Source organism: Paramacrobiotus metropolitanus, unplaced genomic scaffold, assembly GCF_019649055.1.
Source record: "Paramacrobiotus metropolitanus isolate TYO unplaced genomic scaffold, Prichtersi_v1.0 Parri_scaffold0000097, whole genome shotgun sequence".
NCBI classification, from domain to species: domain Eukaryota; kingdom Metazoa; phylum Tardigrada; class Eutardigrada; order Parachela; family Macrobiotidae; genus Paramacrobiotus; species Paramacrobiotus metropolitanus.
In genome coordinates this window covers 259,204-272,571 of record NW_026570317.1, presented here as the reverse complement: position 1 = coordinate 272,571, position 13,368 = coordinate 259,204, and the positions used below count along the sequence as shown (strand labels likewise).

General features: G+C 44.5%; 2 protein-coding genes across 2 annotated transcripts; both read left to right on the top strand.

Annotated features, from left to right (window-relative positions):
* The first annotated feature begins 1,203 nt into the window (after nt 1-1,203).
* LOC129596863 (uncharacterized) lies at nt 1,204-5,467 on the top strand. The gene is made up of 4 exons (XM_055494248.1): nt 1,204-1,422; nt 1,529-1,622; nt 2,251-2,988; nt 5,160-5,467. Exons 1-4 carry the CDS (start codon nt 1,383-1,385, stop codon nt 5,278-5,280), a joined length of 993 nt encoding a protein of 330 aa, XP_055350223.1. The 5' UTR covers nt 1,204-1,382; the 3' UTR covers nt 5,281-5,467.
* A 3,160-nt stretch (nt 5,468-8,627) lies between these two features.
* LOC129596865 (serine/threonine-protein kinase 4 homolog A-like) lies at nt 8,628-11,551 on the top strand. The gene is made up of 4 exons (XM_055494253.1): nt 8,628-9,227; nt 9,296-9,918; nt 10,047-10,464; nt 10,669-11,551. The coding sequence occupies exons 1-4, from the start codon at nt 8,855-8,857 to the stop codon at nt 11,322-11,324; spliced, it is 2,070 nt and encodes a 689-aa protein (XP_055350228.1). The 5' UTR covers nt 8,628-8,854; the 3' UTR covers nt 11,325-11,551.
* The last annotated feature ends 1,817 nt before the right edge of the window (nt 11,552-13,368 follow it).

Genomic DNA, 13,368 nt, shown 5'->3' with positions numbered 1-13,368 from the left:
GGAGCTAACATTTTCGCCCGATGGTCAAACGTAACAGCCAGACAAAACAGCAGATACAAGATTTAACGTATTATGCAGTCAATGGTACATTTGAGCTTCTGTAAATCCAAAACTCTGCACGCAGACCCCATAAACCACGAGCTGGAATAAAACAACCGAGTGCTCTAACATTTTGAGAGTAACCGGACACCGTTTTGTCTCTGTCGGGCTAAGCTGTTCAACGTGGAACGCAGGCGGCTAATCAATGAGGTTAGTTACTGTAACAGCATAAAACGAGGCATGAAAACTAAAACATAACATATCTGTTTTAATCTTTTTACTAAGAGTCATGCGGCGAATAAAAGCACAGGTAGAAATAGAACAAATAACCCAGCACAACCGGCTCAAGCTGCTGCCGTTTTCTCGGAATCCGTAAAGTACTGTACATCCATCAGTCGAAACTGATCCGGGTAAGACGTGCAAAAGGTCGATGCTCCATGCCGGTGCTCATTTAATATTTAAGTTTCGAGCGTATTTAGCATCACGATATCACTACTAAAGCCGACGCGCTACTTACTACGAGCACTTTGAGTGGCAGGTATTTATCACTTCTTTAATGTGATTTTATCACTTCGGATTAGTGTACCATGAACGCTACTTCACGGTACTTTTGCGAGCTGTATTCCGGTATGCGCGAGACGAACTACGGCAACACCGTGCTGGTGCAGAGTGACAACCTCCAGTGGTGGTTGGGATATGTTCAAGATATTGAAGGTGACAGCTTCCTCGTAGATTTCGATGCCAGCACGATCAACGCCCACTGGATCCATGCTAGCCGCTTGTGGCCGGACTATTTCCTCCGTCCAGAGAGGCTGCCAAAAGCCGACGTGGAGGTGCAGGTGGCGCTGCGCGACGAGCACGCTGGACCGCAAGTGTTTCGGGTGGGTACGCTGCTGGGGAGTGTGGGGCGCTATGGTGGCTGTACAGCTTCATGAAGTTCCGCATGGTACCCGGGCTGGTGTCTGCATCGTGCAGCAGAACCACTGTGTCGAGCGACTGCCCGCCCATCCCACCAATCCCAGTTTCTTCGAGGGCCTCCGCGCATTCTTCTACCGCAAATAGGTCATCCCTTTCACGGATGCCCATCTTTTGCGCCATGTGGGATTTCAAGCAGACGGCTTGGTTGACTCGTGCCAAATAGCGGTAGCCGGTCGGGAGCCATTACCTAATAGAACGGCGGCAACGGGTTGCCGCGTATTTGTTCGAGTGGGAACTGACAAAGTGACTTTTATTACCGCCGAAGGGCGCCCTGACGCAGGTGGGCGAAGTTTGTTCTGGAAAGAAGACTGCGGGAAGCGTGTAAAAGCCACCTCATCCAACACCAGTCCCGCACAACCGTCAGGATGATGTCCGAGGCTCATACTAACGGCACTTTCCAGCACGGTTGGTTTAAATCTTACCAAGCTCATTCTTGTTTTTTTTATCCATCGTCAGTTACCACGATTTTGATAGGTAACGACCGGTAATGAACATTTTATAGTTTCCGTAGATTTCAGTGAAACGATCTTCCGGGACCTTCCTCATGCGATTACGGCGTGCATTTTGGGTTTTTTGGACATCATCACTCAACCGCGGATAAGTGGGTAAGTCTGTCAGCACTCTGCTACAAAGAAAATTCAAAATTGCACTCTATTTTCTCGGCTTCGAAATTCCATTTCTGCAACCCTTTTTTGAAACGAATAATCAGTAATCACATTAATCATTTATGTGTTTAGCTTGTGTATGGAAACGCATCGATGATTAGGCGTCGGAGCCGGCGTTTCATTAATTAGCTGTATGACGGTTTGCGGAATGATTGCGACTGTCAGGTGGAAAGTGAATTGTAGAGATTTAGTTTTCGTAAATTTCGATAGTATTATTTTTTTTGAGTTCCACAAAAACAACAACAGAATTTAAGCTATTTCAGCTTGATAGTGGGATAACACACACTTACAGTGTTTTATTAACTATTCGATGCAATACTTATTTTTTCCCAATAAAATTTTTGCTGGAAGGCGTTGAATACAGTGGTAAAATAACATTCATCCCTACTCAGCATGTCTGCGTAGTTAATTGTACAATTCTTACAAGGCCGAGGTTCTCATTACACCGATATTTCAGAATTCAGTACAAATACATGACTATGAGAGGAGACAACTTAGAATCTGTTCTCATTTGAAATGGAAATGGATCATTTAGCCACAACTAATCTTTGTTTCTCCCTTATACCAGGGTGTGTGCACTCTGGAAGCTTCTTTGTGCGGACTGTGGCGTCGACCGGCATATCATTTTCGACATGCGCTCCCAGGATGCACCAAAGCCAGGACATCGGAAAGGTGCCACCGAATGGGCTTATTTGACGTACCATTTTATATCCATGCTTGACCGCATTATTACTCCACTCACACGCACCCTGGCCTTCGTTAGCGGTGAACGGAATATTTCCATGGTGAGCATGTGGCCCATCCGGCGCATCTTGCAGTTCAAGAGGATCCGCGTCCCATCGATAATCGGACAGAACAGCCGTTATAGCGCGCATCCCGAGGCCTGGACCTTCCGGGATTCCTGCCTGAACTCTTTGAATGATACCAGCAATTACAGTATGCTGTCCGACAGTGGACTTGTGTGCGAACAGCTCATCCTACGAAATTATACGTCTCAGTATTACGGTACAAACATCCTGATGGGATGGTTTTCGCGTCATGCAAACCGCTCGACCTGGCCGCAACAGGAAGACAGGTTCCGACGGAGATCCAACAAATTCCGTCGGTTTGCGGTTCTACCTTGCCTACGGATCCGATCAACAGACACGGCTGCGGAGCAGGGCCGGTGCTATCTAGCTGCAGTCAACGACCAGTGCCCGGCCGTTAGTTTACGAGTGCGGGAAAAAATTGCCGCCGTGCTGGCGCGCTGGGTGCGGACGCTGGCCTATCCGGACGATTGGGCCGATATTCGCGTGTTTCTTAATGTGTGAGTACAGTCAAATTGAATTAATGCGTTCCACGCTTGCCGTACTAGTGACTACTACCAGTAACCCGATGATCAAAATTTAATGGCAAAGCCGATATGTTGGTCTCAGGATATACCAAACCTTACAATGCTCGGGAGGAGTACAAAATTCCAGTGTAGTATTACAATAGTTTGGAAAGGGAAATAATCGAAGAAGGCCGTCCAGACTAGCAAAGATTTACCGATTTACACATAGAGGAATATTCGGTTATCCTGCTGCTTGACAGAGCCTAAAATCTTCAAAATTTACGTGAGCACATTTAATTTTTCCAAGGGGAGGGTATGGACTATCTTTTATTTTTGCACCATAAAGGTAAATTGAAGCGCTCAGAGAAATTGTAGCAAAATTCAGCAAAGGTACATGTATCGCGCGGAGCGCGAGCCGATGGACAATATTTCCTAAAGAAGCGCTAAAACGAAATAAACATTTAGGATCCATTTAGGTGGGGACTTTCGCGCGGAGCGCGAAGTTAACGTACTGTGTTCCTGCAAGAATTGCAAGAAATTCATAGAAAAATAGCTAATTTAAATTTTATTTTTCTTGGTGGTTGTTTTTTAAGCTTTGCTTGGCGTTGAAGTATTGTAATTTCTCCGTACAATGTCTGTTTTACCATGCTCTCTAACTGCCGTCACCATATTTTTCGAAATTTAGGAAACTGGTTGGCTATATGGTTTTTAATAAATGGTCGGGTTAACTGTCAACCCGGTAATTAAGTAGGAACACTGTTATCGCAAATGAAAAAAATAAACATGTCCGAGTTACTAATAGGAAATGCAAGTGCATCTCAGAATGCTAGCTTGAACATTTTTGCTTAGATCTTCTATGCATTTTTTGGCTGCCTGCTTTTGTTTTGGTGAAGACCCCGATCACGACCTTTTACAACCGCTCATTTCACAACTTCCTACTCAACCATTCACTCCGTCTACTCCTATTTGGCACTACCTTGTCCACATTGCAACCTCTTCAAGCGGTGCGCTTAAATCATTTAAGTCATTTAACCGTCTATACGACAACGACGAATCAGACTTATTTCCACTGATTATTTCACGTCAACCCAGCTGTTCATAACTACTTCAATCCAAATTGCATTAATACAGTACTTAATACAGCCTGTACTTCGTTAATGCTGTACGTCTCCTGTGTGAAACGTAGCAGTGCGCGGGGATAATGGAAAGCTGCTGACCGGAAGCGCAAGCAAGGGGTGTGAACGCGAATGCGTTGGCCACCTCCGATCGCTCAAGCCGCATGTGCAACCCCTTTATTTTGGTTGTACAAGCAAAATAAGCAGACAGAGAGCAACGAGTACGCAGGGGCGGCAGAACTTTCCTTTACACTTTCCAAAATTGTGGCGTAAGAAATCAAATATTGCAAAATTCCCGTTAGTTTTTGCTAATGGAAGAACGTGAAATGCGAAAGGGAATGAAAGGTAGTGAACAGAATGAAAGGTGCACACCTGTCAAAGGTTGTGAACCGAGTAAAAGGTCGTGTATGGTGTGGTCATCTTTTGTTTTCCTTGGGGTAATTATTTCGCATGGTTTAAAATAATGCTTTTCCGGCCTGCTACCATTTTGAAGTCAGCTAGCTGCAGCTTTAAGGCGTCCGCTTCGATAAAATCCGCAGGTTAGCTTCGCAGCTGGGCAATCATTGCAAGTCAAATCAACTTGACGATAGAAATTAGATTGTACCGTCTGTGGGCATGGTAATTTGTAAAGCTTGAGGCCAGCATCGCTGCCGGTCTATTTGTGTCAAACTTTCCCAATCTGAAAGCCGACAGATCGTGAAATGGTGGATTAACCAACCCTTTAAACAACAGCTAACTGGCCACCGCTACAGTTGCAGCAGTTTACATGCTGATCTAAGCTATGTTAAAATATTCACTTTATGTCAAGTTATATTGCTTTGCAGTTGGTCAGACATGGGGGAGCACTACGTTTCTCTAATAAAAAGAAATAAAATTAATAGCATCAAAAAGTTTGAAAATCACAACAAAGGGGGGAGTATTGGCAATTTTTAAGCACAAGTCCTCATCTAGGTGAGCACATACACCTTTACGTGAGCACACTTTGTGCTACGTGGGCACAAGTTTTTAGGCCCTGCTGCTTGAATAATGGTGCATTGCTTACTGATTTAGGTTCAGCAGTTTCTATCCGGATGACAGTCCACAGCGATGGGACGTTGACTTGCGGGAACTGGATGTCACTATGCTCAGTAATTTGGCCGCGCATCTTCTCGACAGCCATTATAATGGTTAAGCCAGGAATGAACTTCTGATTTACCAAAAACAGATCCCCATTTTATTTGCCTGTAATATCTAGGATGTACAGAGTACAGTAATGTACTAACGTTGTTTTCTTAGGCGTCGTCCCGAATTCAAAGCGAATCTCGTTGCGATACAGCAACTCCGCCTCGCGAGGTGGCTTCGCGTACCGTATCTGTAGGCGTGGCCACTGCATACAGCCACCTCGTGCGGTTGAACAGCCGTACCATAACGAGATTCGCTTCGAATTCGGGACAAGGCCTTACATACATAAGCAGAAGTACGTCCAGGTGAACATACAGATCGAACAAATTCTTTGAAAATTAAATCGAATTAAATAATACCGTTGTTGTTGTACTTCTAAACGAACCGTAATATGTACAGAGTGTTCCGTTTGTTTTGCCAATAAGAAGTGCTCTTTGAGGAAAACGTGGTCTGTTACTTTTGCACTTTAGTTCTTTCAGTCATTGATTACTGCTGCTCCACCACAAATCCTTGGACGACAAAATTTCATAACATCGGAACCGGTTTTACGGTTTTGCCAAGAACCGAGAGAAAACGGTTGCCGCGCTTTAAATGCTTACCAGTCAGTAAGCGGATATAGCAATGGATAGGAGGCACTCGTTCATCGTTTGTTTTATAAACGTAAGCCGACAGCGGCTCACCGTCCGATGTTAAAAACATTTTTCTCGTACATTGTACGTGCATGTGCGGGTAACGGAATAAAAAAATTCAAACTTGAAATCATAAATAAATCCGGTAATTTGGAAGTCCTACTGCACATCTTTTTGCGCGCTTAATTAAGAAAAATAAAGTTAAATATTGGACAAAACTTTCAAAAACGCCATGGTGATCCGACTATTCCAATTTACCGTGTGTAGCCGAGAAAACTATTAACATGTTAACGGTTATCACAATAGCATGTGTGCCGGGCGAGAATGTTAACGTTAGCATTCCCTTATGTGAATTGTTGGTCCACATAAAAGGATATTTTTGCTGTGCTATTGTCACAACATAGAAATTTTACGGGTCTACGAACCCTGGGGCAAATTAGCTGCCTGTTCACTCAGACAATGCGAATTATTGTACGGAAAGATTGCAAGTAATCTGTATAGATGCATACCGCTTTACGTGGAAACCCGTTCCGGCGGTTTGATCGTATCGGCTTCCTCGCTATGAAAAGTTTATTAGAAATCAAAGCACAATCAACGAAACTCAACAGAAGATAATAACATTGCGGAGGTCCTACGCGATGCGAACTCAGCCTATACAATGATAATATTAAGATCTATCCCCCGGCAGCCCGGCCTAACATGCAGCTACGTCAGGAATCATCATATTTCGACGCCAGTTTTGTAACCTTTTGAGCTGGATGAGTCAAAACCCAAAATAAGTATTCCCGTCAGTGAATAAACTAAAATAAATGTGAATGAAAGTAAATGGTGAATAATAAAATACTGACAGTGAATAAAAGTAAATTATGCAATAATATGAAATCCAGTACGACTACCGCAAATGAGACCTCCTGGCACTTGCAAGTGCACACAATTTTAAATGGCTTAGCTAGCGTTTTGTTCAGATTATTATCATTACACTTTTCATGCTGCCCGTTCCTCCTTAGGGTGGGTCTCGGATTCGAAGCGGATCTAGCTACGATTTAGGAGATCCACCTCACGAGACGCTTAGCGTACCAAATCTTTTGCGTGGGCCTCAGCATACAGCCATCTCGTGCGGTTCAGCAACCGCACTATAGCTAGATTCGCACAAAAGTCGAGACTTGCCCTTAATCGTGCATCATATCTGGCATACAATCTTAAGGTACGAAAGTTATGTGTGCACGCGATGGCCATGCGCGTCCTAATGCGGTAAGCTGCTCTTGGTCGCTGTTTGCGGCTTACCCGAGCGGTTGAGTATCGCCCGCATGATCGCTGGGAAAATACTGTTTCTGTTTTCAGGCCTTGTGGCTGCCGGCCCGCAAGAAACATTCACAACCTTTGGCCACCATGGACTACAAAAGTGTACTACCGAATTGCTGGGTCGTGGAAACAGTGGTTTTGATGTGTGTAAAGCCGAAGACACATCCAACGGTCAAGAATTTGCGGTGAAATTAAAATTCGGCGCAATTTCGTGAATCATATACTTCAGTGCTCACCTGGTTATAGCGTTGTAACGGCGTAGCGACGTAGTGGCATGGCAACAGTGGTTGCGATTGTGGCTGTTGGATGTGCTACGATATTTAGTCTGCCTTTGAGCAGCTCCCTGGCTGCTAATAAACTATGCGCCAGGTCGTGACAGGTTTCGAACAGATTCAAAACAATTCGTGCGCTCGAACACTCCAACATTGTGAAGTATTATTTCTTGAACGCTTGCAGTATCGAACAGGACTTTCAACTGTGCCTTTTCATGGAACGATGCAGCGGTAATGAACAACAGTGGCGCGTCTAGGGGGGTGCCTGAGCAGCCATGGCCCCCCGTAACCCGTCAAAAAAATTCGCAAGAGGGGGGTACATTGCAAATTTTTTTACGGTAGAGGTCGCCAAAAAATCGAGAGAATACTCCCCCCTTTGGTGTGAGTTCTCTGGCTCCCCCTCCGAAACCCGCCTAGATTCGCCACTGATGAACAATATGTTCGAATTAGGTATACTCGTAATATATAGCTTGGGCCCGTGTTGGCTTGCATCTTATGTTAAGTCTACGAGAAACCAAAACAGTCATAACTTTCTTGATTCGCCATAAATATCTACTTGTTAGATACCAAAAAGTTTGAAATTTAATTCTTCATCTTCTGATATGTCGATTGGGAAGATCCGTTGAGAAGCAAACGAAAGACGAGCGTTTGAAATTTTGAGGTTGACTGGCAGCTGGATCGGCAACTTGTATGTACGCATGCAAAGGGGTGGAGTCACAGGCATACACGTAATGGCCTTACGTGGACGGATTTTGGCACCGCCTTCACACACGCATACATCTAATTTGCGCGGCAGCGAATCGCCGCGTTGTGGGTTCGGTCATGACGTTACTTGTATAGATGGATCCTTACTTGTCGGCCATACAAGTAACAAACGCCCATGGTCTATAGATATAGAATATATATAGAATTGATGGATGGAAATATACCCAATGAAGTTTTTCTAATACATCGGTACTAGCAGTTATAGCATGTGGGGTTAGGCAGAAAATTAAGCAGAACATTGATCAGAACTTGACAATATACCGTTAGTCATCAAAGGACATTCCGGGGTAAAAGTACGGCTGCAACTGTGCTAATCGTTTCATCTTTCTTTGCACCATAATATCATGTGCGAGCGTGTTCAAGCATTGCTGCAGGCAGTAAAGAACATTTTATTGACGTGACATTCATGTCAAGAGTAAACGGTGTTTCATAGCTGTTAGCACAGTAGAGTAAAAGGAGTTAATTTTTTACGCTTGAATAACATATTTTGCAGTTGTCAGAATTTGCAGATGTCACAAACTGTATATCTTTGCAAAACTATCCCTTTACCGTTGGCATTGTATCTGTAAAGAAGTTGTATCGGTTGTGGGACGCAGTTTGCAGTTTTCATTTAACCATGTCCGTAAAAACAGTGCAAAAGACTGAAAAGAACGATGACGAGACTTGTGAGGAGATGATTAACCGCTTTGGTATTGCCGAATATCGCCCGCCATTTCAGCATAAGCTGGACACTCTGCTAGGCGTGAGTGGGGGATCCCGTGGAGTGTTTCTCACGGAAGACAGCAATTCGGGCCAGCATTATGCCGTTAAGTGTATTGAACTAGAAAAAACAAGCAATCACACCGAGCTACACCGCTATGTTCAAGATTTCAAGTGCATCCTGGAACTGACAAAAAATTCTCAGCACAATCTTGTTAAATATTTCTTTGTGGACATCGCTTATTTCGAGAACATCCCGGAAATCCGCATTTTTATGGAATATTGCCCAGGTAGATATTTTGCTAATAAAATCCTGCACTTGCAAGAACGTTTTAAAAATGTTAATGAATTATTGCAGGGGGAACACTGAGGGAGAAAATCCAAACTCATGTCTCAATGCAGCAACGATACAGCCAGTTACACATCCAAGCCGATTTTACCGCCGTCCTGAACGGCGTTCGCTATCTTCATCAACGGCACGTTGCCCATCGCGATTTGAATGGCAGTAGCATTCTTTTCACGGTGGACGGCACGCCAAAAATTGCCAGTTTTGGTCTGCTGGTGCAGTTAGACCCTTCTGCAATCGGGGACGATGAAGTGCGCCGCGGAGTGGGAACAATCTCTTACATGGCACCCGAAGCCTTTAATGCAACTTTCGGCCAGGTGGGGCTGGCATGCGATATATGGGCGTTGGGTTGTGTGCTGCTGGAGATGCTGCAAGGACACTCACCGCGCTTCTACCGGAAAGAGACCAACGGGGAGCTCGTTCTTCGGATTAGACCTGCAGAAGTCCAGCAGGCGCTGGCCAAGGGGGAAAAACCGTTCTACCGTCCTGAGTTAGACCGGGATGACTGCGGAGATGACCGGCAGTTTTTAGATGCGGCGAAGAATTTCCTCGATTTATGTTTTCAGGCGGTTGCCAACAAGCGGCCTGCCGTCGAAGAGCTTATTAAGCACCCCATGTTGCGGATATGTTCACCGGTAAAAGTTTTTGTGGGACATTATTTTTGTTAGCAAACGCTAATTAATATTAAATTCACGTTGGTAGTGCCCTGGTAAATTAACATATATATATATAGCTATATTTTAGAGTTGTTTTCTGTGTTCAGATATCACTCACACCGGAAATTCAGAATAATAACGTCCCAATTTCGGAATCCGATTATGATACGGAAACGAATTGCGATAATCAGAGTGAGTCCAACCCACATAAAAGCTTTGGCTGTTCGTGCAGTTGTGAATACCAACCCCGAACCGATGGAATCGGCAAAGGAGCTTTTGGGACAGTGTACAAAGCCTTGATAACTGATCGCGGCAATTTTTCTGGAACTGGGAATATTGTGGCTATCAAGGAAATTTTTATGCGGCAATCAATGCTTGCTATGCTACAGGAGAAGAACACATCCACTGCAAAATGGAAACAGTTGTTGCTGCTCAAACATGCAAATGTCATCCGATACCATAAAATCAGCTTCTTCAAAACGGACAGAGGAACAACAGTAGAATTGGTGATGGATTATATTCAAGGTGAATATACTGCTTTAGGCAAAAAACAGTTTAGCGCAGTGTGGGCCACCTTGAATGGGGTTCCGAGGATTGCGGCGCCCGGCCGGTGCGATTCTAGGTGGACAATTTTAAAAAAATGGCTGTTGTGACCCAGTCTAGAACCACGGCTGTTTTAATCGTAAAGTGTTTTTTAGCGACTCTAATAGTTATTGATTGATATTACAGACGGGGATTTGGCCCATTTGATTGCAAACTTGGATGCCGCGCCGAAACAAGTTTACTTAGTTACCGTCGTTAATTTTGCACGTCAGATTTCAACAGGTTTAGCGTATCTCCATTCTAATAAATTTATACATGGCGATCTTAAGCCAGCCAATATTCTGATGCGCTTAAAGCCTAATGGCCATAAACTTCTCATTGGAGACCTGGATGATGGCATTGTAATGATGAGTAATCGGACATGCACAAAAGATATCACGCATATGCGCGGAACGGCGCGTTACATGTCACCAGAAATGGTCAAGACCTTTCTTGCCGGGCAGGACGGCGAGAAAATTGGCCGGAAGACAGATGTCTGGAGTCTTGGTTGTATTATTATTGACTTGGTGGATTACAGCGCGGGAATACTTGAGAAATGGTTATGGCGCAAAGGAACCACAGAAGAACTGCAAATCACATTGGCGTCTGACTTACTAATTCTAACCAAAATTGCTGATGGCTTCGTGCCGCTTTTGAAGCGTCCGACCGACCCCGGGGTCACTCGTTTGATTGAGGAAGCGCTCTGTGATAATAGCCAGAGTCGCATTTCGTCGCAGCAAATTACGGAAAAACTGGAAGAGATTTATGCTGCCATGAGCAAAGATTCTATTTTTACCCCGTAATGCATGAGTTATTAGTGAATTTTGCAAACACGCTTGCGCGACCGGTTTTCTTTTCGATACCGCAGACATAGATACATACGCTCTGCAAAGTCTGCATTGTTAATACCTGTCTTCATATGTTCACTATTATGTGCCATCTTAACGGTAGTAATGCCCGTTTGCGGGCGGGTGGGTGACCATTTGCGGTGTTGGCTTGTTTCGAACTTTGAGTAATCTGCTTGATCGGACGCGCGACCGTCGCATGCTAAGTGCACACCTTCCGAAGCCTTCGAGTTCAGCTGCACACATATGTATAATGCATCCCGTTCGCGCCCGGTTGACGAACTGGCATTCCGATTTTCTGCCGGATCGGGTCGTGCACCTATTCCCGGTTTTCTAAAAGCTTCCAGTGCAGTTTTCTTTGGAGCATAATTTAGAATAAATGCAGGAGATTGATCGTTGAGATGCCACCAGAAAAACGTTTCGAAGCGAACGATTTGATTGATCGATCGTGACGCGGTCGATTTATGTATAACGGGAGTGAATTATTAATCATGGCTTGGCGGAAGTAAATTAGTAACGGGATACGAATCATACAATATTTCGACGAATTATAAGTACAGGCTGTACAGCGCTAACTGGTGAAGTCGTAACGGAGTCGCCGGTAAAACCGTATCAGTAGTGCTTGTACCTAGATAACTGTCCGCCTCCTGAATCGATAATATTACGCTTTAGGTTCATTTGCAGAACATTGCTACAGCGTTTTTCCTCCAAGTCGAATTCTGTTGCGGGAGTGCTTAGTGATTATGCGGTTGCCAAGGGTGCCTTGACATGCAATTTAATACGCATAACATGAGTTTATTAGCGCAGTCTTTACCGAACGTGAAGCTGAACACATAGCCATGTACCTGAACACAACACCTAGTCCACTGGTGGTTGCTTTAACCAACTCTCGTTGATTATTGCCCTAACAAACATGTGTAACCGCGGTGAATGCTTGCCCTGAGAAACACGTGTGACCGTTAACCGTGGAGCGTGGGTGTTGCCTTTAACCACTAAAACCCATTGAAAACTTACACAGTTGGCAATTACAGTTGTTCATCAGGGCAGCCATCATCCACGTGTGTTGGTGTTGTTTCAGTTCATTTGGGCAAAGACTGTGCTACCGACGCGACGCTAACAATTGTAAGATTTCTCTTACAGTGCGTATACTACCGAGTACCGCATGGTAAGATGAACGAGTGGCAGAGATTTCCAGTGGAACGAAACTTTCGCATTGCCAGACTACTGTGCTGTCAAGTCAATTTTGCAAGTTGACAGCCGTGTGCATTGCGGTTCGTAAAAACGAATAACGTTTTTGCATTGTGAATACTGTGAAAAGTGTACAGCCAAATGAGCTATTATTAACCTTTAATAAGTATCATGGTACAATTACAAACTAAACCATAAGGCATAAATGAACAATTTTGTTTATAGTATAAAAGGTCAAAGTAATTCAAGAACTACTGCAGATCAAAGGTGAAGTCTGACACCATATGCGAAGGACACACGGTGAGTGACACTACAAAATTTTACAGTGGCTTGTGGCTACCTTACGGTAGCCACAAACCTCGAGTGCAAATGGACACTGCGCCTTTACCCTTTTAATAGGGTGGCGGTGACCGATGGACAAACACAACGGTTTAAGTATGGTGCAAAGATGGGAATGCAAAATGCTTACCTTGAATTATCAAAGAGATAAAACATAAATTCTCTGAAACGCCAGTGGGCAGCACGGGATTTTTATACGGCTATCGCGCCTCTGGACACTTTATAAGTAGAGATGGTGACCAGCGGACACCACATTTTACACGCGGCCCGAGTATATACGAACAGCCAGCATTTCTGTTTTTGACAGTACGGCGACCGTGCATGTCCGCTTTTCATAGTATGTGGAGGTCAGGGGGTAAAACGTGGCAGTGGCACTTGCCAGTGGCACTGCCAACGGCATGGCAAGCGATAAAACCTGGAGACTCTGGCAACTGGCAAACGATAAAAGGTGGCAGATGCCGCATAAAATGTGGCA

What these genes read in the sequence shown, in the direction of transcription:
- LOC129596865 (XM_055494253.1), top strand. Translation starts at nt 8,855, where the DNA reads ATGTCCGTAAAAACAGTGCAAAAGACTGAAAAGAACGATGACGAGACT. An exon ending in TGTTGCGGATATGTTCACCG is followed by an intron (nt 9,919 to 10,046) that starts GTAAAAGTTTTT and finishes TTCTGTGTTCAG; the next exon opens with ATATCACTCACACCGGAAAT. An exon ending in GGTGATGGATTATATTCAAG is followed by an intron (nt 10,465 to 10,668) that starts GTGAATATACTG and finishes TTGATATTACAG; the next exon opens with ACGGGGATTTGGCCCATTTG.
- LOC129596863 (XM_055494248.1), top strand. Translation starts at nt 1,383, where the DNA reads ATGATGTCCGAGGCTCATACTAACGGCACTTTCCAGCACG. An exon ending in TAACGGCACTTTCCAGCACG is followed by an intron (nt 1,423 to 1,528) that starts GTTGGTTTAAAT and finishes TAGTTTCCGTAG; the next exon opens with ATTTCAGTGAAACGATCTTC. An exon ending in ATTCGCGTGTTTCTTAATGT is followed by an intron (nt 2,989 to 5,159) that starts GTGAGTACAGTC and finishes TTACTGATTTAG; the next exon opens with GTTCAGCAGTTTCTATCCGG.